Source organism: Penicillium chermesinum (assembly GCF_028974085.1).
Source record: "Penicillium chermesinum strain IBT 19713 chromosome Unknown utg000002l:1.0-5270490.0:1.0-5274688.0, whole genome shotgun sequence".
NCBI lineage: Eukaryota > Fungi > Ascomycota > Eurotiomycetes > Eurotiales > Aspergillaceae > Penicillium > Penicillium chermesinum.
Genome location: NW_026695312.1, coordinates 4,615,524 through 4,642,556, shown reverse-complemented (window position 1 = coordinate 4,642,556; position 27,033 = coordinate 4,615,524). Strand labels below are relative to the sequence as shown.

The 27,033-nt window shown below is 50.7% G+C and overlaps 12 protein-coding genes across 12 annotated transcripts; 4 read left to right on the top strand and 8 right to left on the bottom strand.

Moving 5' to 3' along the window:
- Positions 1-28: 28 nt before the first annotated feature.
- N7468_002618 (glycoside hydrolase family 3 protein) lies at positions 29-1,925 on the bottom strand (the record flags this gene model as incomplete). The annotated part of the gene is made up of 3 exons (XM_058471915.1): positions 29-1,130; positions 1,192-1,798; positions 1,856-1,925. The coding sequence occupies 3 exons, from the start codon at positions 1,923-1,925 to the stop codon at positions 29-31; spliced, it is 1,779 nt and encodes a 592-aa protein (XP_058335056.1).
- Positions 1,926-3,456: 1,531 nt separating this feature from the next.
- N7468_002617 (uncharacterized protein) lies at positions 3,457-4,559 on the top strand (the record flags this gene model as incomplete). Its single annotated transcript, XM_058471914.1, has 2 exons — positions 3,457-3,993; positions 4,062-4,559. The coding sequence occupies 2 exons, from the start codon at positions 3,457-3,459 to the stop codon at positions 4,557-4,559; spliced, it is 1,035 nt and encodes a 344-aa protein (XP_058335055.1).
- A 1,242-nt stretch (positions 4,560-5,801) lies between these two features.
- N7468_002616 (putative carboxylesterase) lies at positions 5,802-7,535 on the bottom strand (the record flags this gene model as incomplete). The annotated part of the gene is made up of 3 exons (XM_058471913.1): positions 5,802-6,793; positions 6,846-7,124; positions 7,181-7,535. 3 exons carry the CDS (start codon positions 7,533-7,535, stop codon positions 5,802-5,804), a joined length of 1,626 nt encoding a protein of 541 aa, XP_058335054.1.
- Positions 7,536-8,074: 539 nt separating this feature from the next.
- On the bottom strand, positions 8,075-9,688 carry N7468_002615 (putative MFS sugar transporter; the record flags this gene model as incomplete). Its single annotated transcript, XM_058471912.1, has 2 exons — positions 8,075-9,417; positions 9,481-9,688. The coding sequence occupies 2 exons, from the start codon at positions 9,686-9,688 to the stop codon at positions 8,075-8,077; spliced, it is 1,551 nt and encodes a 516-aa protein (XP_058335053.1).
- A 1,461-nt stretch (positions 9,689-11,149) lies between these two features.
- Positions 11,150-12,276, bottom strand: N7468_002614 (hydroxymethylglutaryl-CoA lyase; the record flags this gene model as incomplete). The annotated part of the gene is given in 2 exon segments (XM_058471911.1): positions 11,150-11,775; positions 11,793-12,276. The coding sequence occupies 2 exon segments, from the start codon at positions 12,274-12,276 to the stop codon at positions 11,150-11,152; spliced, it is 1,110 nt and encodes a 369-aa protein (XP_058335052.1).
- A 269-nt stretch (positions 12,277-12,545) lies between these two features.
- Positions 12,546-13,872, top strand: dph1 (2-(3-amino-3-carboxypropyl)histidine synthase; the record flags this gene model as incomplete). The annotated part of the gene is made up of 2 exons (XM_058471910.1): positions 12,546-12,660; positions 12,719-13,872. 2 exons carry the CDS (start codon positions 12,546-12,548, stop codon positions 13,870-13,872), a joined length of 1,269 nt encoding a protein of 422 aa, XP_058335051.1.
- A 442-nt stretch (positions 13,873-14,314) lies between these two features.
- On the top strand, positions 14,315-15,302 carry N7468_002612 (protein-S-isoprenylcysteine carboxyl O-methyltransferase; the record flags this gene model as incomplete). Its single annotated transcript, XM_058471909.1, has 2 exons — positions 14,315-15,152; positions 15,214-15,302. The coding sequence occupies 2 exons, from the start codon at positions 14,315-14,317 to the stop codon at positions 15,300-15,302; spliced, it is 927 nt and encodes a 308-aa protein (XP_058335050.1).
- Positions 15,303-15,585: 283 nt separating this feature from the next.
- Positions 15,586-16,895, bottom strand: N7468_002611 (biotin synthase; the record flags this gene model as incomplete). The annotated part of the gene is made up of 2 exons (XM_058471908.1): positions 15,586-16,551; positions 16,689-16,895. The coding sequence occupies 2 exons, from the start codon at positions 16,893-16,895 to the stop codon at positions 15,586-15,588; spliced, it is 1,173 nt and encodes a 390-aa protein (XP_058335049.1).
- An 899-nt stretch (positions 16,896-17,794) lies between these two features.
- On the bottom strand, positions 17,795-19,035 carry N7468_002610 (nucleotide-diphospho-sugar transferase; the record flags this gene model as incomplete). The annotated part of the gene is made up of 5 exons (XM_058471907.1): positions 17,795-17,827; positions 17,880-18,020; positions 18,071-18,436; positions 18,499-18,593; positions 18,642-19,035. The coding sequence occupies 5 exons, from the start codon at positions 19,033-19,035 to the stop codon at positions 17,795-17,797; spliced, it is 1,029 nt and encodes a 342-aa protein (XP_058335048.1).
- A 2,272-nt stretch (positions 19,036-21,307) lies between these two features.
- Positions 21,308-21,694, top strand: N7468_002609 (uncharacterized protein; the record flags this gene model as incomplete). The annotated part of the gene is made up of 1 exon (XM_058471906.1): positions 21,308-21,694. The coding sequence occupies one exon, from the start codon at positions 21,308-21,310 to the stop codon at positions 21,692-21,694; it is 387 nt and encodes a 128-aa protein (XP_058335047.1).
- A 392-nt stretch (positions 21,695-22,086) lies between these two features.
- On the bottom strand, positions 22,087-22,872 carry N7468_002608 (ureidoglycolate hydrolase; the record flags this gene model as incomplete). Its single annotated transcript, XM_058471905.1, has 1 exon — positions 22,087-22,872. One exon carries the CDS (start codon positions 22,870-22,872, stop codon positions 22,087-22,089), a length of 786 nt encoding a protein of 261 aa, XP_058335046.1.
- Positions 22,873-25,500: 2,628 nt separating this feature from the next.
- N7468_002607 (tRNA dimethylallyltransferase) lies at positions 25,501-26,980 on the bottom strand (the record flags this gene model as incomplete). Its single annotated transcript, XM_058471904.1, has 2 exons — positions 25,501-26,832; positions 26,885-26,980. 2 exons carry the CDS (start codon positions 26,978-26,980, stop codon positions 25,501-25,503), a joined length of 1,428 nt encoding a protein of 475 aa, XP_058335045.1.
- Between the last annotated feature and the right edge of the window lie 53 nt (positions 26,981-27,033).

Sequence of the window (27,033 nt, the reverse complement as noted above, 5' to 3'; positions counted from 1 at the left end):
GTTCGCCTTTAGCACGCGGCTGATCAGCTCATCGCTTCCTGGGGGGGAGATCCATGTGCTCGCGATCATAGCCTTCGGTCTCCCACTCTTGGGTGAGACCCGCGAAAATAACGACTTGGTCAGCCTTTGAGGCCTCCTCCACGGCTTGCGAAATGAGTTCCTCTTGGCCTACGCGACGAGATGCCCCGAATCGGAAGCCACCGGGCCCGAAGGCCACAGTACCACGAGTGTTAAGGTCGGAGGTAGGCGCAGATCCGAATTGGAAGAGGATCTTGTATGTTTGGCCAGCCTTGAGCTCTATGGAGCCACGCTTTTCGATGGTCCCAGAGCCGAAAAATGCAGAACCTTGCTTTTGATTCTTCGTATTGTCAACAACAAGCTGTCCATCGACGAATAGTTGGCCGGTGCCGACGACCGTAACACCAAAATCGTACAGGCCACTTTCTTCTGGAGTGTAAGTGCCTTCCATGTCCACGAAGTATGTCTTTGATTTGATCTTTGGGTTATAATAGTCCATCAGGAAACCACTTGAATCCACGAGATGGAGCTCGTCCACAACTTCTCGATGAGTTCCATGACTGGGATGCTCGTTGAAGACTTTGAAACTAAATCCTTTCTTGCCATGAGTGGTCTTCAATAGTGGTCCTAGAAGGGGGAGATCCTTGTGCGAGTAGACGCCTTGCGAAAATTTGACTTCGCCTTCGCTTTTCCCTGTAACTCCGTCGTACGGAGTCACTGTATAATAAGGATGAAGTGAAGCTGACCCGCCACCGCAATAAGAAGCGATCTTAGCATTTGGACCAATCACAAGGATGGATTTGCTTTTTTTGAATGGAAGGACAGCGCCTTCGTTTTTCAGCAGAACAGCTGATTCTGCGGCAGCACGGCGGAGGAGCTTTCGGTCTCCTGGTCGGTTCAACCCTTTTTCGACTGCTTGTTCAGGAATACCCAGCGGCTCAACAAAATTCGCCACATTCAGAATATTGCGGACACGCTCGTCCAGCTTAAACTCGTGGACCTTTTGTGATGATACCGCGTGTGCAAGGGCGTCACCGCGCCAGCGAGTTCTCCCAGGCATTTCAATATCCAGACCAGCGTTGATACTCTCGGATGTACTGTAGGTACCGAACCTATAAAAAATTTCATGTTAGTGCATCTTTCCTTTCAGAGTCCAGTCCTGAAGCCACTTACCAATCGCTCATGATTAGACCATCCCATCCCCACTCCTCGCGTAGGATATCGTTCAACAAGGCCTTGTTCTCGCTTGCATGAATGCCGTTGACCTTGTTATAAGCGGTCATAACGCAAGCGGAGCGGGCGATGCGCATGGCTAGCTGGAAAGGAAGCAGATATATTTCACGCAGCGCACGGTCTGTCACAACACTGTTGACGGCCATCCGTTCGTGCTCTTGGTCGTTGCAAACGAAATGCTTCATGGTCGCAGCGACCCCCTTGCTCTGCATACCCTTCGTAACGTATCCGGCCAGAGTGCCAGAAAGTGTGCCATCCTCCGAAAAGGACTCGAAGCTCCGTCCACCGAGAGGAGAGCGCTGGATATTGATAGTCGGGCCCAGGACTATGTGTGTGCCCTTCGCAATAGCTTCTTCGCCGAGCAGCTCACCTACCTGGGTCAGTAATTCCGTATCCCAGGTGGCACCGAGAGCAGTAGCACAAGGGAAACATGCTGACGGGAAGCCCTTGAAGAACCGAGTTCCTCGAACGCCGTTTGGGCCATCTGACATGCGGAGTGCTGGAATGTTGAGGCGTGGGACGGCAACCGTGTGCCAGAAGTCCGCTCCTGCGGAAGGGTCAGTTTCCATTCAGATTGTAGGGAACAAATTCCGTCAGACTTAACCTGCGGTCAAGGAGACTTTCTCGCCTATCGTGAGCTCTCCAATAGTCTTCTCAACGTCTAGTTGAACCATGGTGACTTGCTCCGTTATATAGTCCTGCGCTAAGAGCGTGTGGCGCCGAGTCTGGAGCTTATTTCGAAAGTACGAGCCGCAATATACCTTCGAAGAAGATGGGATAATTTGATGATTCTTGCAAAGCCTTTTCGCTGATAGATATCAAATCAAAGCTGCATATGTCTTGATTTGACTGAAAATCAAGTTCGCAAGGATGGGTCAGAACTTGAATCGGATCGAGGCGGGGTGAGATGCGGTGGAGCTGCAGGTTGCGAGCTCTGCACCCGAAGTTTACCCGTCGAGCACAAAGCTCCGTCAGTAAGCATGCCTTTTCTTATCAGGGATATCTTGATCAGTATCACATGAATAAGACTAGTGCAAGGTTCATCTGGGTCGCATTCCAAGCCTATGATAGGTCAATTTCCTCCCCGGGTGACGCGTAGTCCCACTCTCCCAAGCTACAGCCTTATAAGAATCATAAGGTTATCGCAAGGAAAACCGTCAGCGTCAGCGGGACGCCGGTTCCTCTCATTTAGTAACGCACAAGCAGTTGCTAGAGTACGAAAGTGATCTCACTGAATCAATACCGGCGGCGAATTTGCCTAGGCAAGTTGATTCCAAGAGGAAAGCCATTCCATATCTGCGATCTATCTTGGTTTAGTCCAGTAGAAGTCTCTCGCTAAAAGCACAGTGGACCGGTACGGTTATATAGAACTTCGGGTGCCAATAGAGCTCCGAGAAAGCACATCCTTCAGTAAGTGTTTCGAACTCCGAGTAAAACCGTTTCACGTGTCTATGCTGGGCTAATAGCTATCGGAAGCTTGCAGGATCCTAGCGGTGCCTAAAGAGGAGGCAAACAACGATTTGCGATTGTGATATTCTCCAATTTCTCATCAAGTCGTATCTTCCCCAATCTGAGATCGTCCAAACCGCCAAATTATGGATTATCAGGGCTCTATTTCCTCACCAAGCTCGGAAGGATCACGGAACGGCCAAGACTGGCTTTGTGGAAAATGACCTTGACTAGGCGAGGGTCTGGCTCAGTCTGGTGGTTCGGGGATGAAAAAAACAAAGACAAGCAACAGAAATTGAAGTTAACGAAAGAGACATTCCACAGAGCTTTTGATGAAGCTCATAACGTGAGGTCCACCGCTTTAAAATATCTTGCAGAAAGATACAGGAACTATAGATCTGGTGGCTAGGGGAGGGCGGTATAATCCGCTTTGTTTTTCATTTCGCAAGTGAACATGTTTGCTGTTTCTTCGTTCGTTCTCTCATTCGCATTCTTCCTTGTTTCCCAATAGCGTGTCTTTCCACATATCTCAAAAGCTCCGAGATGTCTCCTGACCCCCACCCAGGACAGCCAATCTCGCAGTCCTTTAAGCTTCCCAGAGCAAAGACAGAGCTGCCATCAGGATGTCCAATCTGCAACCAACGCGATAATCTCAGGAAGTGTCGCTGTAATTTGGTTGCATATTGCAGCAAAGATCATAAGACTCAGCACCGCGCTAGCCACAAGCGCCTCTGTGACTGCGCTGTACTACACCGGATGTACCTGGACTCCATTTATTCCATGGTGGGATTTCATGCTGCCGATGCATCAATACCAAATCTGGACAACCTCCCCAATGGTATCCAAATGGCCTTTGAGAGCGTTTTGGAAACCTTGATCTTTGTGTACTACTTCATATACACGGAAGATTCCATTCGCTCTTTACTCGAAATCTACAAAACCAAGATGTTCCATAACCCAGACAAGTATCGCAACGGCGGCGAGGTCACTGCGGTCTGGATGCGCCTTGATGACGATATTGAGGTCTACCGGTTCATCAAGTCCTGGTACCTCTTCGAACAGCGCGAGCCACCCCTCTCCTGGCCCCCAAGCTTCAGTCGCCATTGCGTCCTCCCACCTCACGTCAATAGCCCAAATGTCTTCGAGCCGGTCGATTTCTACCTCGCCATCGAAACACGGTTTCCGAACCAGGAGGACCATATCCAGTTCTTGCTGTCCTTGACCTTGCTCAAGATCAAGCTCGTTCTGGACTTACGCAACCTCCAGAGGGCCATTGAATGGGCTGGCCCAAAGGTACCTGGGGAGGTCTTGGAGTTGATCCTTAAGGAGGTCCCCGGACCTCGGCGATCAGGACCGATCAGGGCATTATGAACTCGCTTGGTCATTCTGACATGATCAAGGAACTGGATGCCCAGGTCGACGGACTGTACTGCAAGGTGCATGAAGCAAATAGGTACTGGTGGAAACTTCTTGTCGCGAAGCCATGGAACGCTGTCGAGGCCCTCGTTGAGCAGTACTCGCAGAATAACGCCTTGGCAAAGGCAGGAAGCCCAGCGGAAGCTTGCGCCTGGTTCCTGAAGCAACAGTTCTGCTGGATTGAAACCCCGGCGGCCCTTGAGTACGTCGAGGGGAAGAACAAGGGCTCTTCGTTTCCTTCCATGAAGGAGACGGAGCGAGTCTATGGACATCTCGGGAACAAATCCATCCATTCTGCACGGCAGATGGAGAGGGAGATGAGTGGGAGGATGTCGAGGACTCGGATGAGTAGCGGACGGAGAAGATCAGCCTGTGGTGCCTGCATAACACCCGGGCGGACGGGCTTAGGAAGAGTTTGTCCTCAGTCCTTCCCCGATAAGTAGGTGAAACAAAGACCATGCCGAGCTTCGTGCCAGTTGAAATTGAATCTAAGTTCCATATGAAAGTCCCTTTGTAGTCCCTTTTGTATATCTTCTAAGTAGCGTTAGTTGTAACAGAACTCTGAAGCCGGGTGGTGTCAAAGCTATCTCAATTAGCTTTCAGATAAACACTGCTGTAAAGGAGTCCCGCGTTGACGAGCAGAGCAGATGGGGCCGCAGGTCAGATTATTCAGCTAAGCCATTTCTACATAGATAATTGGCTTCGGCACATAACAAATGATCACGGAAATGGAAATGGACATGGAGGAGCTGTAGATCGAGGTGCAATTGAAAGAATGGAGACCTTACCTACGGTGTCAGTATAGCCATGTAGGTTACGGCATTTCTATTATTATGCCTTTCACTTCTCTCCCAGGCCCTTATTCCAAGATGGAATTCAAATTCTCAAAGGAAGGGTATTGAGTCCGGTTGTCTTCTCGATGATAGCAAGACTGTGTCCATATATTCAAGCAAGTTGTCTCAAATCAGATACCCTATGCCATGGTGCTGATTTTGGAAAAGCTGATTTGGACTGCCTCAATCATGATAAAGGCATACTAACAGTAGTAGGCTCTTTGGTTCCATGAATGAACGCCCGCGGCACCGAGTCAGGTCCGTCGGATGCTCTAAACGCCAGAATACAGAAAAGCGTATGGTGACCCGTTGTAAATTTGAAACTATCGGTGTCGTAGTTAATTCGTATTCAGTAGTAGCAAACCGACCCTCGCCTTTGTTTGCAGTTTTGTGTCTACTAGTATAGATACCTTCTATTTTGCTTTATTATGAATCTCCTTTTTGTTATCTTTATATTATATATTGTCATTAAAGCTGATTAATTCCTTCTTTTCCTGTTTCTATACATACTACGGAATTTTTATGAAATCATCCTGCCAGTGCAGGATGGTATTATAAGGCCAGAAAGCTTTGAAAAAGCAAGCTCAAAGAACATCTCACTGGGTCTTCGGGCAATCTTTGAGGGGATGCCCCTCCATCATTACAAAACACGAGAAGTAAGCTCTTCGGTAGCTCAACTGGACGCCACCTTAAGGTGAATTGTCTCTGTTCGATAATGCAGGCCACTGGAAACTGACCAAGAGTGGAGTGATTCTCTCTCTCCAGATTATTGGATCTCACCTTCAGGTTACCACTACCACCGTTGCGAGGGAGACAGTTCTTCTATCATCTACATGATAACTTGAGCAATCGTTATATCTTTGACCTGTAAGTGTCAACACTACGAGTAGTCTTCCACGCTCTAACGCCCGTCTCCCACAGTGGATCATTCTCTATCCTATAGGTACCATCCGGCTTGATAGTTCGGACAGTGCTTTTGCCACTTGTACCCCAACCAAAATCATCCTCAATCCGCACAAATCGACCCAAGGGCCTCGTGAAAGCATTCCGGGTGATGGTTTTCTCGCCATCCGTCAACAGTTTCCCATTACCCCAAAACCAAAGAGGGTAGTCAGACGAGTGTGTAACACCCCATTCGACAGGCAGAGACTCATCCGTGCACTTCGCGCGAAATTCGATACGATAGCGGTATATCAAATGGGAGACATCCACCCCTGTCGAATTGGTGGTGAGAGCATGGATAAGGCCGCGCTGCATATGGTGGACCTGCATATCGGCATAGATCTTGCCCCAGGCATCGGGCACCCAGTTTTCGCGGTCGGCTGGCAGTTTGCCATCGGGGTAATGCAGCGGGATGATGACATCGACGATCCGCTCAGGGTAGTCGGCGATAAGGCGTTTTCGTAATGCAGGAAGAGTGTTTTCCTTTGGTGGGAACCAGATGCTATACAGGTAGTGCTCGTCACGACATTCACCTATGATTAGGCGAATGTTCCGATCCAGTATTCGCTTGGCGAATTCGCCGGTGTCGAGAGATTCGAAGAGAGTTGGGAGAACGAAACCGCCGTCCGTTGTGGGTCGGAACTGATGCAGGCCCATTGTCTTAATTGCGTCTAGAAGGATCTTGGGTCGCGTAGAGCGCAGCCGGGCGACCTTGTCTTTGGCCGAAAGCTGTAAGGGTATGTCTAGTGCTGTGAGAAGCTCATCGAATTGGTGTTGAGTCTCTGCTGGATACTTTGGCTGTACAGCCGAGGAGTTAGAAAACATTATTGCTTGCCGAACAATGGCTTTCTTGTCAGGTTGACGAAGATCGTATGCGAGCTGGTGGAAAACCGAGTTGGCGCCTGGTTCATCGAGTCAGCAGATGTGAATCTGAAACCTTTCCATGGCTCTTACCAGCAGAGTATCCCGATATTGTAATTTTCTCAGCATCGCCTCCAAACAAGTGAATGTTGTCCTTGGTCCATTCCAAGGCTAGTCTCTGGTCCCAGAAGCCATGGTTTCCCGTTGTTTCGCCAACAGAAGCTGCATCTTGCTCCAACTCCGCGGAATATAGGAACCCGAACACATTGACTCGATAGGCCGGCATGACCACAACAGCTTTAAATTCGGTCTCACCAAGCAACGCAGCAACATTGAACCCATTTGGAGAACCGAATTGGAGCCATCCACCATCTATAGTTAAGGAATGAGTATTTTCGAATGCCTGCTAGAATGAAGTTCGACCTTACGTATGAAAACAAAGACAGGCCAGCCATCCTGTGGAGCCTCCTCGGTTGGCACATAGACATTGCATTGGAAACAATCTTCAGTCCAGTCCTTCTCGGTTGGATTGGCTTGCGTCATGAATCCGGGCTGCGGGCAGACCCCAGCGCCTCCAGTACAGCGACCGGGATCAGTTTTGCTGCCATAGGTATAATCAGATGGTAGACGGCGAGCCCTGCGCCAGCGCTCAGGAGGTGGAAGGGCATAGCGAACACCTCCAAAATAATGACATAGGTCTGACTGGCCCACAGAGACAGTCACTCCTTCAATGGTGCCGCGATGGCCAAGGGATTTCAGATAAGGACGGCGGGAGGTTTCCATTGCGAGATGGAAGACCGAATGACGAAATGGAAATGGTGAATGCAGCTGGATCACGCTCCAAGATCAGGAACCGAGTTGACCACAGATACTTTTAAGTGGCCATTTTTGAGTGGGTGGGCGTGCGCCATGTGATAACTAGCAGTCAGCGGAGAATGCTCCGCTTTCCGTCCGTTGAGCGCACTGACAGAACTTGCCGAGATAAAGGCAATGGCGTTCTATTGGTGAGGCAGACGAGCATCTCGGCAACGAGTTGGAGAAGTTTAGGATGCGGAAAGTCCCGCTCGGGCTCCAAATTTGGGCCCGAGCATCGACCCGGGTGGGCTCGATAGTGCAGCTCACGGCAGTAGAGATTAATAGCTCTATGAAGTAGCGAGGCTGCAGTCTATTTTGTATGCATTCCATAATGTTTCGTTGGACTATGTGCAAAAGGTATATACATCGAATGATGACCCGATATCGGACCTTGGATCGTTTTTCTGTCAATGCACCATGACTTTGAAGTCATTTATTTACCCAGTAGTAACGCCATCCTCTCCCATCTATGCCTGTTCTTTTCTCTGGCCCTCGTCCCCGGACTCTCCCCCTTTCTCGCTTTGCGGTTGCCCGACCTGGACCTTGAGCATGGATCGAGCGACACGGGGAGGGTCGAAGATTGACTTCGATTGCGCGAAGATTTCATCGATTTCTTCCAACGTACGTCCTTTCGTTTCTGGGAAAAAGAAATAGACACACGGAATAATAGCGGCGTTCGTGGCAGCAAAGATGATGTAGTAACGGTAGGAGATAGTGTCGAAGCCGATAGGAGTAATCTCCGCAAGCAAAAAGTTGAAAGTCCACACCGTAGCCGTCGACACGGCATTCACAGCAGCTCGGATCTGCAGGGGGGCCATCTCTGCTGCGTAGAGGAAGGTAAGGCCAGAGTATCCGAGGGTGAAGATGAATTGAAAGAGGTAAAGGAATACCACGGCAACGACCAGCGCGCCCGTGTTACCTTTCTGGGAGGTTGTGCCGGCAAGAACAGCCATACACACCGCCATCGCTCCAGCACTCCACAGCATCAGTGGCCTACGACCAAGGCGATCGATTGTGAAGAAGGCCATCAGACCGCCCAGCGGCTGTGTGAGGCCCATGGCTGCCGCCAAGATTCGGGCTCGAACAGGATCGAGACCGAGATATTGTTGGAAGATGTTCAATGCATAGTAGGTGATCAAGTTGACACCGCACATCTGCTGGAACATCTGCCCCGTCGCAGCAAGGTAAGCGCGGTGGAACAATCGCTGCTCCCCCATCGTGAACATATCGCGCCAGGATCCCGATCCGGCTTTGGCGAGAGAGGTTTGAATATCGTAAATATCGTTTGTAATGGTTTCCGAGTATTCCTCGACATCCATCAAAGCCGCCAGCACAACCCGAGCTTCCTCGATCCTTCCATTTTTGATCAGCCACCGGGGCGACTCGGGAAGGAAGGTAATAGAGGCCATTGCCACCAGGCAGAAGACTATTTGGAAGGCAAAAGGGAATCGCCAGGATACCGAGTTTCCTTTAATGAAATAGAACCCAAAGTCGATCCAAAGAGCGGTTGTGACGCCGATACCGACAAAGATGCCATCGGTGACAACATTTGAGCCTCGTTTGTGTGATGGCGAGAGTTCGGATTGCCAGACTGGAACCGTAGCAAGATAACCGCCAATCCCAAGACCGAGGACCAATCTTGCAACAATAAATTGAGCCAACTGGAATGAGGTAGCCATGAGAATGGCTCCGATGACTGTGATTAAGTTGGTAATGAAAATGACTTTTCGTCGGCCCAGAAGATCGCCAAGGTAGATGCAGGATAATGAGCCGAAGATACCTCCAACGGTGTATAGGGCTATCACCGTGCCTACATCCGTCGAGTACCGTTAGTCTTGACGAGTAGATGAGCTGCTGGCTGCTGTTGGCTTACCTTGAATTGTCGAGTTGTTGTGTTTGGTCGCAGCATCACCATGGATCGTATCCATCGCAGGGAATTGGTCATTGAAAGACTCGAGGGTGAGTAACCCTCCAGCAACACTCATGTTGTATCCATAGCAAGTGAATGTCGGACACACGACGAGCCAAACGGCCGCCCGGAGAAGGGCATTGCCCCGCAAGCCCAAATATTTTCCGGTCATCTTACTCGTCGAGATGAGTTATGAGAAGCATGCAAAAAGACAAAACTTGAATCATAGAAATGGAGTTCAAAGAGGACCAGCAAGGAATGAAAGGTTCTATATGCAAATTTTCGGGTCCACGACCGCTGAACCCAAGGTCGACGGTCCGATACGTAACCGGAGCTGGAGCATCTGGGCGGGCATCGGCGTCCGCCGTTGATCAGCCATGCATGGCCTCCTGCACTGCGAGATCCAGCAGAGCCTCTTCCAGACCGGCATTTCCCACAATTCCTTGCCAATTCGGGGACCCCTACGTTTCTATGTGCAATCGTTTGCATGTGGCTGCTGCTGCTATTGGTCCTCAGGCTTTCGATCTGGGATCAAGCACATTTCCCCGCGTTTTCCACCACTTTGTCCCCCACAACTTGGGTGGTGGATCCCGCCGTAGGGGTTCGGCGGCGCCCAACAGAGGGCTTGGCCCTGCAAGGATAATTAGGATGCTTATATGCATAAAGGTTCTGCTTGCTTTGTTTTCCACGCTCTGCATGAACTGATAACACGAGGGAGGCGTCAACCAGAACACGTCTCCACACCCTCTGAATCAGTGATAAAGGCCGTTACGTGTTATCGTATGAAATTATGTGTCAATGGCTCTCCACCCGAAGAATACCCGGGCAATCGAATGGTCGCAGTGTGCGGATGCCTCGGCTAGGACGGACCCACCGGAGGGATGTCAAGATTAAAATTTGCTGTTCTTATTGCGTGGACAAACTGATATCTCTCATGGAGGTCCAATGCCATGTCTGCAATCATTAATTAAGGGGTAGCCAGTGTGTCCGGTCCGAGTGATCCGGCAACAGCTCGTCAACCCAATGCATCACACATGCCAGGATGCTATGCTACTATTTCACAGTGAAATTAACTATATAGCACTAGTCAATTTCAAGCTAGTTCGAGCTCCATGAATCTGGGTAAACTAAGTTGACAGAACAAGGATCTGGACAATTGACATAACTAGTCCGCCTTATCACACCAGTATGCTGGATGCCCTAACTTAATAGTAGAACTTGAGCGAAGAGAGGGAAGAAAAAAGAAAAGCCATTTCATTGCTAGCTGTAATCAAGCCAGTGCCCGCGAGAGGATTCAGGCACATGTGAGCACTTGGAGCATAAGCTGGATGACTTCGTGATCCTGCGGCGTTCATGTCTGGTTTACTTGGGAGGAAGGCCATTGGTGAGGTGTTTCGTTAAAATCCTTACTTCCTGTGAGCCGTCTGCATGAACTTAAAATTTCGTGGCCTCTCTTATCTTGGTACGTGGGGGTACCCTTCTACCTACTACCATCAATACTGATATAGCGTTCCTCTCGGAATGTCCTGTTTCGACGTAACAAATCGCTTGAATTAACAGAAGAATGATTCCGGTGTAAAAAATGAATACATCGAAGGAAAAAAGCCCTTTTAACCTCCAGCACAAGGGCCGCTTATTCTGACAATCGGGCATTCGTTGCCTTGCCAGCACGACTATCATTGGACCGGCCTAGCTCTGCACTGATCCAGGCCCCGATGCGTGACATCTCATCCAAGCTGACCCCAGTATGCATCCCCAGACTGTGGAGCGTGTGGACCAGATCCTCCGTGGAAACATTACCAGTCGCACCTTTGGAATACGGGCAGCCACCCAGCCCTCCTACACTGCTATCGAATATCCGAATTCCATGCTCCAAGCCTACAATGGTGTTCACCAATGCCTGCCCGTAGGTATCGTGGAAGTGAAGTGCTAAATCCGTACTGGCAATGCCAGCTGCCTTGAGCGCCTTCAGAAGCTCATTCGTCCTGGGCGCCGTACCCATACCCGTCGTGTCTGCCACAGATACCTCATCTGCACCCATTTCCAAGAGCGTAGCAGTGATATCTGCGACCTTTGTGGGATCCACCTCCGGGCCTTCGTACGGACATCCTAGTGCAACAGACACGTACCCGCGTACCCGTATATTTTTGGACTTGGCAAGAGAGACGATCGGCTTGATTCGTTCCAGCGATTCAGCAATTGTGCAATTTGTGTTGGCCTTCGAAAAAGCTTCGGTCGCGGCAGCGAAGAGCGAGACTTCTGTGGTAGTTCCTGACCTAGCGTCCGAGCCGGCTTTTCTGCAGAGGCGCCCTTGGCGTCCATGATCTTGACAAGATTCTCTAGCCCTCTGATGTTCGGTACGAGGTAGTTGTAGGCGATTGTATCATGAGATTGAGGAGGCGATGTTAGGAGGTGCTCGCATATCTCACTGGTACTGGCCATCTGGAGGAGCCATTGCGTGAGTATTGGTTGTAAAGCTATGTATAGCTGATTTGCGACGATACATACCTGGGGCACCCATTTCGCGGGAACAAAAGAGCCAGCTTCAATGGTAGTCACGCCGGTCTTTGCTAGCCGCTGGATCAATTCCAGCTTTGTCTCCATGGAAATGGACTTCTTCTCATTTTGTAGCCCATCTCGTGGACCGACCTCCACGATGCGTACATGATCCGAGGCTAACCGCGACTCGGTAGCAAATCGGCGCAGGTGCTGAGGCCGCTGGAGAGCCGAGAACAGGCGCATGTGACGTCGTGTAGCCATTACCGAAGCTTGAGCAAGGGCCAATAATCTCCTCAAAGGTGATTGTCTCAAGTTCGTCAAGAGAAAGAGCACAAGACACGGGGGGACTCATGCAATGCGGAGAGCGCTTTACCTGTTTGGGACTAGTTCAGAATGCCTTGAGGCCGGTACGGCGGCGGATAACGGCAGAAAAAAAAGTATGGCGGGGCTTGGGCAGATCGTTCGATGGTTATCAGAATTTTTGATCTGTTCTTCATTTTAAAGCCTAGGGTCCCGGAATCCTCCCCATAATGGACAGCACTCTTCGGCAGCCAAAGAAACGCTTTGTTGGCCGGCGCACTGCAGATGCTCAGGCGCAAGCCAACCCCGCCAACGGCGATGTCGAATCTACAGCCGTCCAAAAGGGTATGCACCGGGAGCATTCTGGATATACTTTTTGCTGAACCTTGCTGATTTTGAAAAGCTACTCCTCGACGCACGCCACGAACACTGCATCAAGTCCCTCCCGAAATTTTGAATGATCCCGAGATCCAAGCAGCCATCGAGTTGCTCCCCAAGAATTACTCTTTCGAAATACCCAAGACAATCCACAGAGTTCGCTCATCGGGAGCTAAGCGTGTTGCCCTTCAGTTCCCCGAAGGTCTCTTGATCTTTGCCACGACCATCTCCGATATCCTTACGCAATTTTGTCCTGGAATCGAGACTTTGATCATGGGCGATGTCACATACGGCGCCTGCTGCATCGACGATTACACAGCTCGTGCTCTCGGCTGCGACTTGCTGGTTCATTACGCACACAGCTGCCTGATTCCGGTGGATGTAACAAAAATCAAGACCCTGTATATCTTTGTTGATATTAGTATCGACACCGGCCATCTTATCGCCACCCTGGAGCGCAACTTCAAGCCCGGACAAACTATCGCGACTGTCGGGACCATTCAATTTAACGCCACACTACACGGACTGAAGCCGGTGCTAGAGAAAGCAGGCTTCAAGGTTCTGATCCCACAGATCATGCCCCTTTCTAAGGGAGAAATCCTGGGATGTACATCTCCGCAGCTTTCCGATGAAGAGGTCGATGTCATCCTTTATCTTGGAGACGGCCGTTTTCATCTTGAGTCTGCTATGATCCACAACCCTTCTATCCCCGCATATCGGTACGACCCCTACTCGAGGACCCTCACCCGGGAGTCGTACGATCATGACGAAATGCACACCATCCGTCGAGATGCCATCTCCACAGCAAAGTCGGCGCGAAAGTGGGGCATCATACTGGGGTCATTAGGACGACAAGGAAACCCAAACACTATGGCTATGATCGAGCGTCATCTAGCGGAGAAAGGCATTCCTGTGGTCAACTTATTGCTTAGCGAGATTTTCCCTGGGAAACTGGCGTCCATGTCGGACGTTGAGTGCTGGGTTCAGATTGCCTGCCCGCGATTGAGCATCGACTGGGGATATGCATTCACACGCCCGTTATTAACTCCGTACGAGGCGCTCATAGCACTTGGCGTTCGAGATAATTGGGACACGTCTAACAAAGGTGTCTACCCTATGGATTTCTATGCCAAGGAAGGGTTGGGCCGAACCAAGCCTGAGCAGGCTATTGCAGCATGATCAATTCTTATACCAGGGAAGGACTGTCCATTATGACACGATTCAATGAATTATATACCCTATAGACACAAAGGCAGCAGGTCTAGCCTCGAAAACACATTTGAATATAGTATATAAGTCATTTATCGTCGGATTGACCAACTTAGGATGAAAGAAAAGCGCGAGGTAACAGCGAGCTATAACTCACTCCTAGTGTAGCCCAGAATTCAGGATTGTCGGGGACAAAGAATTGCAGCAGAGCTTCGAATGGTCCTTCCGCTTTGGCCAAGCGGACCCGCCAAACAATCACTGGCGTTCAATTGTTTCTCAGCCGCGGCTGAACTCGAAACAATGAATCATGCAACCGTGTCAGCGGCGTCATAAAGACCTGACCTCAACGAGCTCACAGCTATGATAGAGCTGCGCATTCTCTAACCCCTGAGCTCCCTCCAAATTCCCCCCCATGGTCTCCGACGCAACAGCCACAGGCGCGCAGCCAACCCTCCCTGAGCTCGGCGACCCAAACATCTCCTGGCCGATCGAACGTAACACACGCCAACCACAAGAATGGCACCCCTCATTCCCTAACAAGCGCCGCTCCAGCTCGCCCTCCTCCGCCTCCTCCGCCGAGTTCTCTACAGCCAACGCTGCAATCTACCCCAACGGCACGAAAGCGCTATCCGGCATCTCACTACGCGCATTTCTCCTCGGAACGACCTTCGGTCTCAGCAGCACCGCCGTCCTCCTGACAACAACGCTCTTCCCGACCCCGCTCTGGCGCGCCCCGTTCTTCATCGCTGCCCTGAGCCTCTTCCACTTCCTCGAGTTCTACGTCACCGCGCGCTACAACACCCAAGCCGCAACCGTCTCCGCCTTCCTCCTTTCCTCGAACGGGTGGGCGTACAATGTCGCGCACGGCTCCGCTCTCCTCGAGTGTCTCGTCACGCAGTATTTCTGGCCCGGCGATACGCGGTTCGGGCGCTGGATGTCCGTCACCGAGCCCATTAGCGGCTCGGCCGTGTCAGTGCTCTTACTGCTCGGAGTGGTCCTGACGGCCGTGGGACAGATCGTGCGGACGCTAGCGATGGCGCAGGCAGCGAGTAACTTCAACCACCATGTGCAGAGCGAGCGGAAGGAGGGACATGTGCTTGTTACGCAGGGCGTGTATAGTGTTCTGCGGCATCCGAGCTACTTCGGGTTCTTCTGGTGGGGGCTCGGGACGCAGCTGGTTCTGGGGAATGTGGTTTGTTTCGTGGGGTATGCATTTGTGTTGTGGAAATTCTTTGCTACGCGGATTAAGCGTGAGTCAAGACCTGGTGGGCTCTTGTTGTATGGTGTTGTGGCTAATGAGAGTGTCTATAGGCGAGGAAGCCTTCTTAGTTCGCTTCTTTGGGGCGGACTACGTTCAGTACAGGCAGGCGACTCCGGTGGGCATTCCCGGGATCCGCTGAGTTGGGGGATTAGATGTAATGAGTCTGGGCCAGGTTTGATACTGAAGGTTTAACCGAAGGCTTCTCCGAAAAGACCCGTTTGCCGTCGGCATTGATTGACAGGTGAGGGTATTAGTGTTTTGCTCGGAAAGCATATACAGGTTCCTTACGAGCCAATTGGGAAGAGGGTACTCGTAAACATATGTCAGCAAGAATTGACATTTGATTGTCGTCTAATCGCATACAGAGGCCATCACCTCGGCTTGTTTCTTGTCGACTGGAACTCATAATTTTGCATCTTATCTTAAGCAGTAGCTGCGACCGGCGCAACAGGCTCATCCCCAGCCGGGGGCGGGGTGGCCGTAGTCTTCGCGTCTCCTAGAGGCTCGGGCTTCTCAAAGCTCTTCATGGGGTAGTAACCCCATCGGTCGAACATAGCACGATCCTCGTCCCATCCGTTGCAGTCAGTAGTCAGCATCTTCTCGCCCGTGAAGATGGCGTTAGCCCCAGCCTGGAAACAGGCAACTTGCTGCTCCTCCGAGAGCGCAATGCGACCCGCAGCAAGACGGACAATAGTACCGGGCATGACAATCCGGGCAGTCGCAACAGTCCGAAGCAATCGGTCAAAGGGGACCATTTTCCGGTCGCCCAGCGGGGTACCGGGGATGGGCACCAGGGCATTAACGGGGAAAGACTCAGGGTGCTTCGGCAGACTTGACATGGTGTGCAGGAGACCAACGCGGTCCTCGTCCGATTCGCCCAAGCCAAGGATACCGCCAGAGCAGACGTTGATGCCGGCGTCACGTACGTGGTCAAGAGTCCGCAGACGCTCGTCGTATGAGCGGGTAGTAATAATAGTCGGGTAGAACTCGCGGGAGGTATCGAGGTTGTGGTTATAAGCAGTCAGGCCGGCTTCTTTCAGTTCCTTAGCCTGCTCCTGGTCGATCATGCCGAGGGTGACGCAGACTTCCATGTTCATGTCGCGGATACCGGAGACCATCTGCTTCACGTTCTTGAGGGAGGTTTTGCGACCGCGCATGTCGCGCCAGGCGGCACCCATGCAGAAACGGGTGCTGCCGTTGGCCTTGGCCATGCGGGCTTTCTCGAGGACCTCGTCGACAGGGCTCATCTTGGTAGCTTTGAGCCCGGTGTCGTAGCGGGAGGACTGGGCGCAGTATGAGCAGTCTTCGCTGCAGCCGCCCGTTTTGATGTTCATCAGGGTACACATTTGAATGGCGGAGGGGTCATGGAAACGGCGGTGCACCGCTTGCTACATTATGATTGTTAGTTTGCTATACAAGATGATCACCTCTGACCGTGACTCAATTGGCCGCATGAAGCGTTGTGGGGTATCCGTAGCTATAGGACCACTTAAGGGTTTCCTAGCGCCCAAGGGGCATTTCTTACAGAAGCATAGGTCAATTGGTTCAACGGGGTGTTATAGACCTGGCTCACTTCCTCTCGGGTCCAGTTGGTCCGAGGAGCAGTGGCCGTAGTGGCTTCGATTAAAGCATTGGGAATGCGATTGGCGAGGGAGGCTGCAGGAGGACCTTGGACGGTGCCGTAAGACCGCAGAACGGTCCTAGGCAGTGACCTTGAGACAGCGAAAGACATTGTGTGAAAGGGAGGAGAGGGAATGGAAAGAAAGCATAAAAGACTACAAGGGAGGGGAAGATTCACCGGCTCGATGGTTGCAAGCAAGTGGGGCAGAGGAAGGCACATGGGCGGGCGAACGGCCTTGAAGGGGTGGGAATTGGCGAGACTGACATCCGGGAAAGTAGTCGGACCAAGCAGGAACGTTGAATCGAGGGTTGACCCCAACCAGCCCCATAATTTTCCCTTTTTTTTCTCGGAGAAGAAGATTAACGTTAGGGGATGGAATTATGCGATTCGTATTTGCAAGATCTGATGTAGCCTCATTGGTCCGGTGAACGGACCGTGGGTAACCGTCAAAGCGTCAAGGTGCTGATTCCAACTTTGTTCGGAAAGAATTCGGAAAGAATTGGGGAAAAACACCAAAAAAAAAAAAACACCATATTCCGCATATCATGCAAGTTGCTCTGCTGAGAAGAATTCCCGGTCGTTGAGTGATTCTAATCCTCTAGATTGCTTAAAAGCCCCAACCTTCCGTTTGCATCATTTCGGCAACTGCAGACAGGCTGGAGCTCACAGACCAATGATCGGCACTTCATTACTAGTCCCGGGCGGGGTGGGGATTGGGCTTATCGGTTTATTTAGAGCCTGGTATATGAGAACCGTCCGGAATTCTTGTTGAAGGTTAGGACACTGTAAATTCCAGAACAATCGCTATTAATTGATGATGTTCGGTCTAATCTTGAATCAAGAAGGTATCATCACACACTGCAGGTCCGCCGTCCCGCCCGCGGGCGGGGATTCCATCGCTATGTAATATGCAAAGCTCACCCAAAAAAAAAAATGGCAATTTGAAAAGGCCGAAGAAGATTACAATGGAATTTCCATAGGAAAAATGCCAATTTTACTTACGGATCATATCATAAAGCGTCGTCCTCGGTGCCGCAAATGGCCTGGGAGGAAGTTAGCAGCCCGACGGGACTGGAAGAGCCGTGAGAAGCTTACCTTTCGCCGCCTCCTAAAATCATCGTAAATCTCCAACCAAACATTCAAAGCCCTGCAGTCATCTTCCTCCTTGGTTTCCGGGTTGTATTGACACTTGGGCTGCTTTTTCTCCATCATGTTTCTAGGATCGGAGTCCCATGGCTGTGACACATTAGCATGTCGGGTTCGCGTATCGAAAAGCGTTGTCCTACCTTGGGTACAGGCCAGTCTGAGAAATGTAGGAACTTGGCCTCGTGGAGAATCCGATACGGATCCCACTTTTCCAATTTAGTGCCCAAGTATGCAGAGTGGTCATCGCCCCGGAATTCTCCGGTCAAAAGATCATATGGCCGATGTGGTAGAATCAAGGCGCTATCTTTGTATAACTTGTTCAAGATTTCCATGTCGTACTCGTCCATGCTGGCCTTTTTGATTGCTTCCATGATCCGGTCGAATTCGGTCTTGGATGGTTGGATCAAGACCAGCTGGGAACTAAATATTTGGTAGTCCGGGTATAACCAATAGGCCCGTGGCATCGCAACGGGGAAGGACGGTAGGAGGAATAACTCGTCCATTGGCTGTGTAAGACCTAGGTCAGCCAAGTACCATCAAAAGGGGTCGTGTCTTTAGTATCGCTCACCTGTAAAACAGTCGAGTCGGAGTCTAAGCTCAGAACCCGATCGTATTGGGTCTGGTTGAATGCAAGAAGCTTTGTGTAGCTCTCGGCCCACGTGGCTGTATCGCGTCAGCTATAGATCACCATAGAACTCTCGAGGAACTAACCGCCAACCCCAAGCCTGCTCTGAACCTGGATAGGCTTCAATTTGACATTGTACTTCTCCCGGGCAATGCGAAGAAGCTTTGACTCCTTTGAAGTATTATCATCCTCGACGGAAAAGTCCTCCGGGTACATCATCAGCCGATCGGCCTTGCTACCAAGGCGATGGAGAGCTTCGAACAACATAACGGAATTGCACAGATAATCGGTGTTTGTGACATATTGAGTGTAGGCGTAGCGCGACCAGTCGACATCCCCGATTCGGGCCTCTGGAACGACACCTCGCAGAGTAGAGACAGAGCTTGAATATGGTCGATAACAGAAAAGGGTGAGTAGCACTACGATCGCGGTCACCAAAACCAAGATGGAGCGCAGCGCTTTAGGGGGGACGACAGACATGGCGTTTCTCGTCGCGTGCGCTATCTAACGAGCCATCTAGAGACCTGATATGTGCACTGACAGGATTCTGCCTCTCTCTTCAGGAACTGCTCGGTCTTATTGCTAGTGCCAATTGCAGCGCAGAGACGAAGAGCTGCCAACCCGACTCCTAAGCGCCGTGATGATAAGGAAAATGTGACTTGCATAGTGGGGCCCCCCTACAGATTGATCCAAAATTAGGACACCCCAAAATTGTGGATCTCGACGAACCGCATGGGTGGAACATGATTGGGTCAAAACAACCGATCACAGTCGTATAAATAATGGCCAGCAGATCCCTGCTCATAGTATGCCTTGGGAGTTGGTATATTAGGGCCTCGACCCGAAGCGAACAATCCGGTGGGTCCATTAGCCCTATGCAAGAAAGCAGACTGTCCATCATAAGCGCCAACGGTTCATTTCGGCCCCTACGGGATTCTCGGCTTGTGCATTAGGCTCCGGGATGCTCCTACATTGGGCGCTTAGTATTTCTCCTGTGGGCGCCAACTGTTCCATCCTTTGTACGCAGTCTGTCTCGAGTAACCTGTTCGCGTTTTCTCCGTTAGAAGGCGATACAAGGGTCGAAAGCCTTTATCAGGCCTGCGTGTTGTTCCCTAAAATGGGGCATAACCCATAAGTAGCTTCGACATGGAATTTGGCATTCTTCAAGCTCTGGCTGCGCGTGAGAATTGCCCAGCAAGTATGGTCAGAGCGACCCTTTCATTGATCGTTCATCACTATTCGCAACCAACCCTACGTTCAATTTCGAAAGAAGTGGATATTATACTGCTGCAGAAAGTGACGCGCAATGGTAAGGGCAGGACCCCTCCTTTTGGGTATTTTTAGGGTCTCTTGAGCGAAAAGACTGTGGAGCAAACTAGCCAGCTGTCGCCTTGTGTCCTGCGAGTTCAGCTCGTGGAGGCCTCTGCAACCCCGACAACTCCGGAACGGTCATCAGCTGTGTGATCGAATATACGCAAACCGGACGGACTGATGCAGTTTCAAAGGACTCAGCTAATTGCTCGGCCCTCAAAAATACCAGCACCTCCGCAATCCTGTTGACTCAATTAATATTTGGGGATAAATTCTGGAAATTCGTCTACTTTGGCTGAAAGGAGGCACCTGTACAGTCGGGGGTCCTGTCACTCCGAACGCGATATCACATCGAATGGTCACATGTGGTGACTCCTGGAGTACCCTTCAACGGAACCTTCATTACAAGTTCTTCCAGGGTAAGATGGGCCATTCCATCCTATTCATATGGCATGCACATCGAATCTCGATGTCTAGAGTTTCTGCCGTCCATTTAGCTTAGTGGTTATGGCCAAGCTCGGGTTATCGAGGATTTTTCTGCGGCCTATGGGCTGCTTCATATTTCTTACCGATATATCCATTGGGGGTGGAAGAAAGGCTTCTATGAAAATGTTGTGCTTGCCGGTGGCTCCCAATCTCTGGCCTTCCTTGTCATATACCCATAGCTTTATTACGATACTCTAGATTAATCTGCTTCGAATAAATAAAATGCATAATAGGACTGAGTGGGTCCACTCTTTTCTCATTCATATGCCAGACGCCTTTCTATCCCGCTGGAACCGTCCACACGGACGACTCCAAAAGTCCAAGTCGCGAATTCAACTGTCCCCTTACTAAGAGGTACAGAATTCCGTTCGCGGTCTCTATTCCCGAAGGGGAACAAGAACAGTCAAGGTATCCACGGATGCAAAAAGCCTTAATGCCAAATTAATTCTAGACCATCAAATCTATACAAATTTAACTTTAGAGAAAGATGGATGACACGTGGGTTACAGCATCCAAACCCGACCGCATTAGGTCCTGTCTCCAGAAATAGATACCGTGAAGACTTGGGAGTATGACGCGGGGCTCAAGCCACTAGTGGGACTCAACTCAGCCAGTATGGGGCATGACGCATGTCAGGAAGCTGTCAGTTGGCAACGATATGACAGGATTAGTCGCTGATCAGCGGAGATTAAAGATGCCTCGTTGTCGGTGGCTCCTAACGTCATCCCACTGACGTCATTTTTAATATATCGGACTCAAGGTTGAACAAGGTAAATAAAACCACCGTGTCCCCGCTTGGACGGGCAGAGAAGTTGACGATTATCCCGGTCGCTGTGTTTGACACTTAGGTATGTACTCGCTTGATCCCCTTGCGTGAAAGCAAGGGAAAGGCTTCGAGTTGATAGTTAACTTGAACATCCTCGCTATATTTAGTTCCCGCTCTCCACCAATCATCATGCCTTCTATCCACGATCGGATCCGCGAGGAAGTACTCAACAAGACGCGCGCGCTATGGACGGCGCTCACGTCTGCTGATCCTGCGCCGGAAATCAAAAAGCTGAGCAACGAGGAGGTGAATCTCATCTTTCCCAAGATGGAGACCTTGACGCTCCAAGACGAAGAGCATTTCGATGCTGCAATGAAACCGCCGTTCCACCGGTTCGATGGGTACCAGCTCGACGATGTCCGCACCATTATTATCGATCTCATGGCGGCGTCGGTGACATACAAGGTCTATGCCACGCGAGATAATAAGGAATATCGGGCAACGGGTGCCACTACATGGAGCCAAGGGTCAGACGGAGAGTGGAGGATTGTGGTCCACCAGGAAACGATGATGTAGATGGGTTAAGGTCGGATTTCTGGTGAATACGGAATGAAGATAACGAGTGTCAACGATCAAGAGAATATACCTATGCAGTTCATTCTGAATTGACGAACTTTGCTAATGTTAAAGACTGGGAGGAAAATACAAGAGTACGCGCCATTCCGGCCAAGGCTCAGAAAAGCTCTATAGCTTCCGAGGTTAGGCTAGTAGAGGAACCTACGTTGAGTAACCCAGTGTCGCTCTATGACTATGCAGGAAGGTCCCTAGGTATACTAGTATATATGTACAGTCTTTTTTAGGTTCAATTTTCACGTCGACCTCCGGTGAGTCGACATGTACCCTCCATGGCGTACCAGGTATTTCAGGAGGCGAGTACTTATCTAACTTAATAGGCGGTCGTCGGAAATCTAAAGCTTAGCAGTCCAAAGCTTGGGAGGGCCCTCTTCCCTACGTCCATATTGACCCTTACGACCTAGATCAACGAAGATGCCTTCTCCAAACTCCGCTTCTTGGACGTCTTCATCCTCGACTCCGTTCACATGCTGCACCACCACAAAGTCGACACGGCGGCGCCCGAGGACTACCATTGGTGCATGCCACGTTCCGACGCCGTAGGTCACGGCTTGACCACCGTGCGCAATGAAAGCTTTGACATTGTTTAAATCAGGCGGGTCACGAATAGTCACCCTCTCGCCCGCGGCATTTCTCGCCGTAGCCACCTGGCCCCTTAACGTGGGTGCAACGACCACGAGGTAGATCGGCTCGTCTTCGCCATCGCCGACCTTGGAATGACTGGACAGGTCGACAGGGATAAAAGTCTGGTTGGTGAAAGGGTGGCGCTCCAGAATCCGCACGTCAAAGACCTCTTTCTCGGGCTTGCTCTCGGCGATCGTTCGCAGTTTACGAGGGAAGCAGCAGAACATGGTCATCCGTGCCGACGCTGCGGTGCCACTTGGGCTTCCATCCTTGTAGTGGTCGAGGAGCGGGGAGATTGGGCTATATTTTAATGCTGAATTTTGATTCGCAAGCACCGGGGCCGGGTTGTGAGGTGGCAGAGAGGCGACTTGTGGGGCGATACTGAGATCGCGCGGAAGAGGGGAACAGATTGCGGTGCCGAATGGCGCAAAGTTGGCTGGAGTGAGGGGTTCCGGGAGCAGGGTTCGCGATGGATTGGAGGTGAGGATCGGCGCCATTGTGACGGCTTTCCGAAGTGACAAGGGTCAGAGATAAACCCGGTCCTTCCCTTTACGAACTAAAGATTGCAGTGAAAAGAAAGAAAGATAGAAAGCAAAAAAAAAAAACCAGAGAAGAGAAATGGTCAGTCCGTGGAGAAAGTCTAGGGGAAGCGGACAACCACGTCGGCGCTCGCCGATAAGATAAGCTCGGCCATGGCCGACATAGGAGCTTCCCTTGAACAAAACTACTTGATCTGAAGGTATCTATCTATGGGTTTTGGACTGTCGGTGGAAGCGCTTTAAGGGTACTACGGCATGCCATAATGACTCGGGTTAATATAAAAATGTAATCTGTCTAGCTTGCAGTAGCTTGTATATCTGGCCCCCGCTCGACAACCTCACCGGCAGCTTGCACGCCACTGGCGCCTCGTAAAGTTCCACAGCTTCCAATACGAGACCCTATCAATCGCTAGTGACGAGGTTCCAACCTTGGAACCATTCGGTTGTTGATGTAACATACCTCTGCGTGAGATCACCCAATAATCAATATCCAAGTCTTGCTTGCCTATGTTCTCAACAGAGCAACCGGCACATGTTGATACCCAACTGTTGAAAAAAGCTCCCTGGAATATCCAGTTTGCTTCGGATGTACCACCGGACCTGCGAAGATGTTTCCAAACAGCTGCACCCCCTGTGACAGGAAAAATAGACTGTAGGTCAGAAATTTCGATGCCTAAAGATACAGGGATGTTGATCATGATGAAGTGGTGATGGACTTACGGAGGAAAGCTTATTAGATTATCACGTTTAGCCCTAACATTTGTGGCTAGCGGGTGCAAATATGTACAGCTGGTTGCCTTCGCAAGAGCGATTGGTCCAATGGAAAGCGCCCAAACGGCAGGAAGAGGCCGAGTGACCCATGCAGACTTCGGTCGCATGGTTCGCATTTGCATCATTTAAGGCAGCCAATCTGCTAACCTATTTGGGGAAGACAATTCTATTCTACTACTTTTTGAGGCTCTAACCTCAAAGATTCAGACATTCTCCCGACTGTCCGGCAAATTTGACCATCTGCTAGATTCCAAGCTCGGGCTGATTGGATACACATAATAGCCGGTGACAAGCGTGTATACCCAAAGACATGCAAGCGGCATCAGTGTTGACCCTGTGGATTCTCAAGGACTGCACCATCATGGAGACGGATCTCACGGTCGTTAGATTATAAAAGCTCGCCTTTGCTCCGCTCGAGGAAGATTAAATCAACGCTTTCAGAGCTTGCACGTCTGTTCACTCGCACAACAGCCCCCAGCCCTGACCTACCTCGAGGTATTCTAAGATAGTTAATTATCGATCTTCTATTGTTATTTCTTATTTTTTATTCCTTCTTCTCATATCGGACATTATATACCAAAATCTTGACAGCCCACCATGCCTGCAGATAATGAAGGAGGAACTGGGTATGAACCCCCAAACACATTGACCGGCCTATTTGGGAAGCTGACCAGACGGCAGCGGCAGCGACATTAAAGATATTGGAAGTTGGGTCGGTAAACTGGTTCTCATGTTCCCCCATTGCTTCCGCTTAACGTTCGCAGGTGGATGATAAGAGTAAACAAAATAAGTGACCATTCACCACTGGGATGGTCCAGCTGAGGTGGAGAAACCAAACATGTGGCACGCAGTTAGTCAATTCCTTCCCCGATGGATGACCTAGTGACCTAATTCATAACCAGGATTTAGCCATGGTCCGATAAATTCCGATATTCACACTCGCTCTGGATTATTATGACGGAGTTCCAGCCTTGGCCCGTTATATCGCCCGTTCCCAAGCGGACAATTTGCCGTGTTAACAAATCGATCTGGTTGGATTCTGAGATTGTCGGGAGGGGGAACCGGGGGTGGAAGAGCTGCTCTCCACTGAAAGTGCAGCCAACACGAACGAGCAAGGGCCGCGAGACCTTGGGAGTCATCATTGGCACCACCAAATCCCGATGCAGCTCGAATGCAGACGCACCTCTGCCATCCTGGTCTTCCCCTCTTCTCGTTTTGTCTTTCTTGCCGGGTTTTGTTTTTGATTTTTCTTCCTGTCTTCGGGATCCGGCCCAAGGCCGCATGTTTATTCGATTGATCGACAGTAAAACTATCCAACGATTCGGTTTATGCAACCCCCACGCATGCATGACTTGTAATAGTAGTATCAATTAGTTGCATTCGTACTGCAATACTACCCAACCCGAGTCATAGACTGGGGGGGGTTCGAGTCGTCGATGAGGCTCTTAAAACGAAAGCTGCTGGCTTCGCGATGGTACTCGTGGAATTTCCAGGTTTTTCGTTGCATTCCGAAACGCCAGGAGTTTCACAGGCGGATAGCTCGGCTTCCGCTCATGGGCCAACGAGTCGAGACATAACCATAGAACGACGCAGCTACGTCAGCCAGCTCGCGCACTCCGAGTTGGATCATTCAACACAGTAGCCGAGATAACTACGAGAAACGTATACGAGTCATTACTGGCACAGTGACGTGCGCCGAAAAGAATACTCTAAGGGAGATGCTACACGAAACGGGGGGCCATGAATCGACTGGATTGATTTGGGTATGCAAAGCTCTCTTCTGTATGGGACAAGGGACCCCGCAACATAATGCCCCTAGCCTTCCGTAACTGCGGCTGACTCCCGTTTCAGATCCTGGGATTCCAGTTTTCGCTGCCGAATATACTCCGCCATATTTGCTTGTTTAGCGGCTGACTTGATAGCCCGCTTGTGAGCTCGGCCAGCGAGATGAATCTTCCACTGCTCGTCACCGGCCAGAGTCTTGTTACAAACATCGCAAAAATAGCATGTATTGTCCAATACTGTGGCTCGGGCCTTCTGTTCCTTGGCGCTGAATACCTCCTCGGCGAGTCGAGATAGTGACTTCGGATCCGGAGTCGGTTCTTTCCGAAGAATCGACTCGACCAAGCGCTCTGAAGGCTCAGCAACACATTTTTGCCACTGGGAAACATCGCTACTATCCAGCAGATAGAGGCGGTTGGTCATGTTCGCCTCAGAGAGAGCCTGCCAAAGTTTGTTGCGAATCCATTTGACCTGCGAAACGCCGTACTGACGTGTGGCTATACGGATTAACTCGATGCATTCTTTCCTGAGTTTCTCCAGCTCCGTTTCATCCATATCTCCCTTCTGAAGTGCGGCGAAATACGGCACCATTTCCTTGAACCCTATCGAAACCCACACGCCGCGAGTTTGATCAACTTCTACACCCTGCGCATGCTGTTCATCGATATAGGCCGCCATTTTACGGGCTTCCGCCATCAGTCCTTGCTCGATCATGGTATCGACCCGCGAGTCTAGACGACCGTTCAGGACCTCTTTCTCTGCATGGACCCAAAAGATTACAGTGTCGCTGAATCGGAGCAGGCCTTCTTTGTTTTGGACCGTTTCCTTTTTCAGTGCTTGCTGTTCTGCGTAAATCTCAGACGCCCGCCGTCCGGTCTGGAAGAAGATCTCCAACGAACGCCGGATTTTCCGCCCATCTTTAGGGTGCCACCGAGCAGCCATCACGGGGTCTACCTCGCGCAGCTTCTCCATCATAACTTCCGGAGCGTCGTCTAAAATTGGCCATTTCTCCGATGAGGAAGCGCTTTCCGCGGGGATGTCCGATTCTTCTTTATCTTCCGAGCCTTCCCCCACTAAAGAATCCTTAAATAGGACAGCCTGCGTATAGTAATGCGTGCCACCCACGAGAATCGGGACCTTCCCACGTGACCTGATATCGTCTATGAGTCTCAGGGCCTCTCGCTTGAACTGACCGATGCGCCAAGCTTCAGCCTCGAAGTCGACACAACTCAGAAGATGATGGGGAATGCCGTTTCGCTCGTTAACGGGGATCTGGTTGGTGATGATTGGTAAACCGCGATACATTTGCATCGCATCTCCATTTATTATCTCGCCATTGAATCGACAAGCCAGGTCTACTGCGAGCTACAGTCTTTTATTAGCCTTGATTTCGCGCGTCGCGGGGTACTTGCATTACCTTGGATTTGCCCGTGCCTGTCGCGCCAACAACTGCTATGAGGGTATCCATAGTTGCTCTCCGACCTGAAAATGTAGATCTGAGGGCAGTGAGCATATCGGTCCCTTCATTTTGGTCCGAATGCGTCTAGTTGGGAAGAAGGAAAAAAA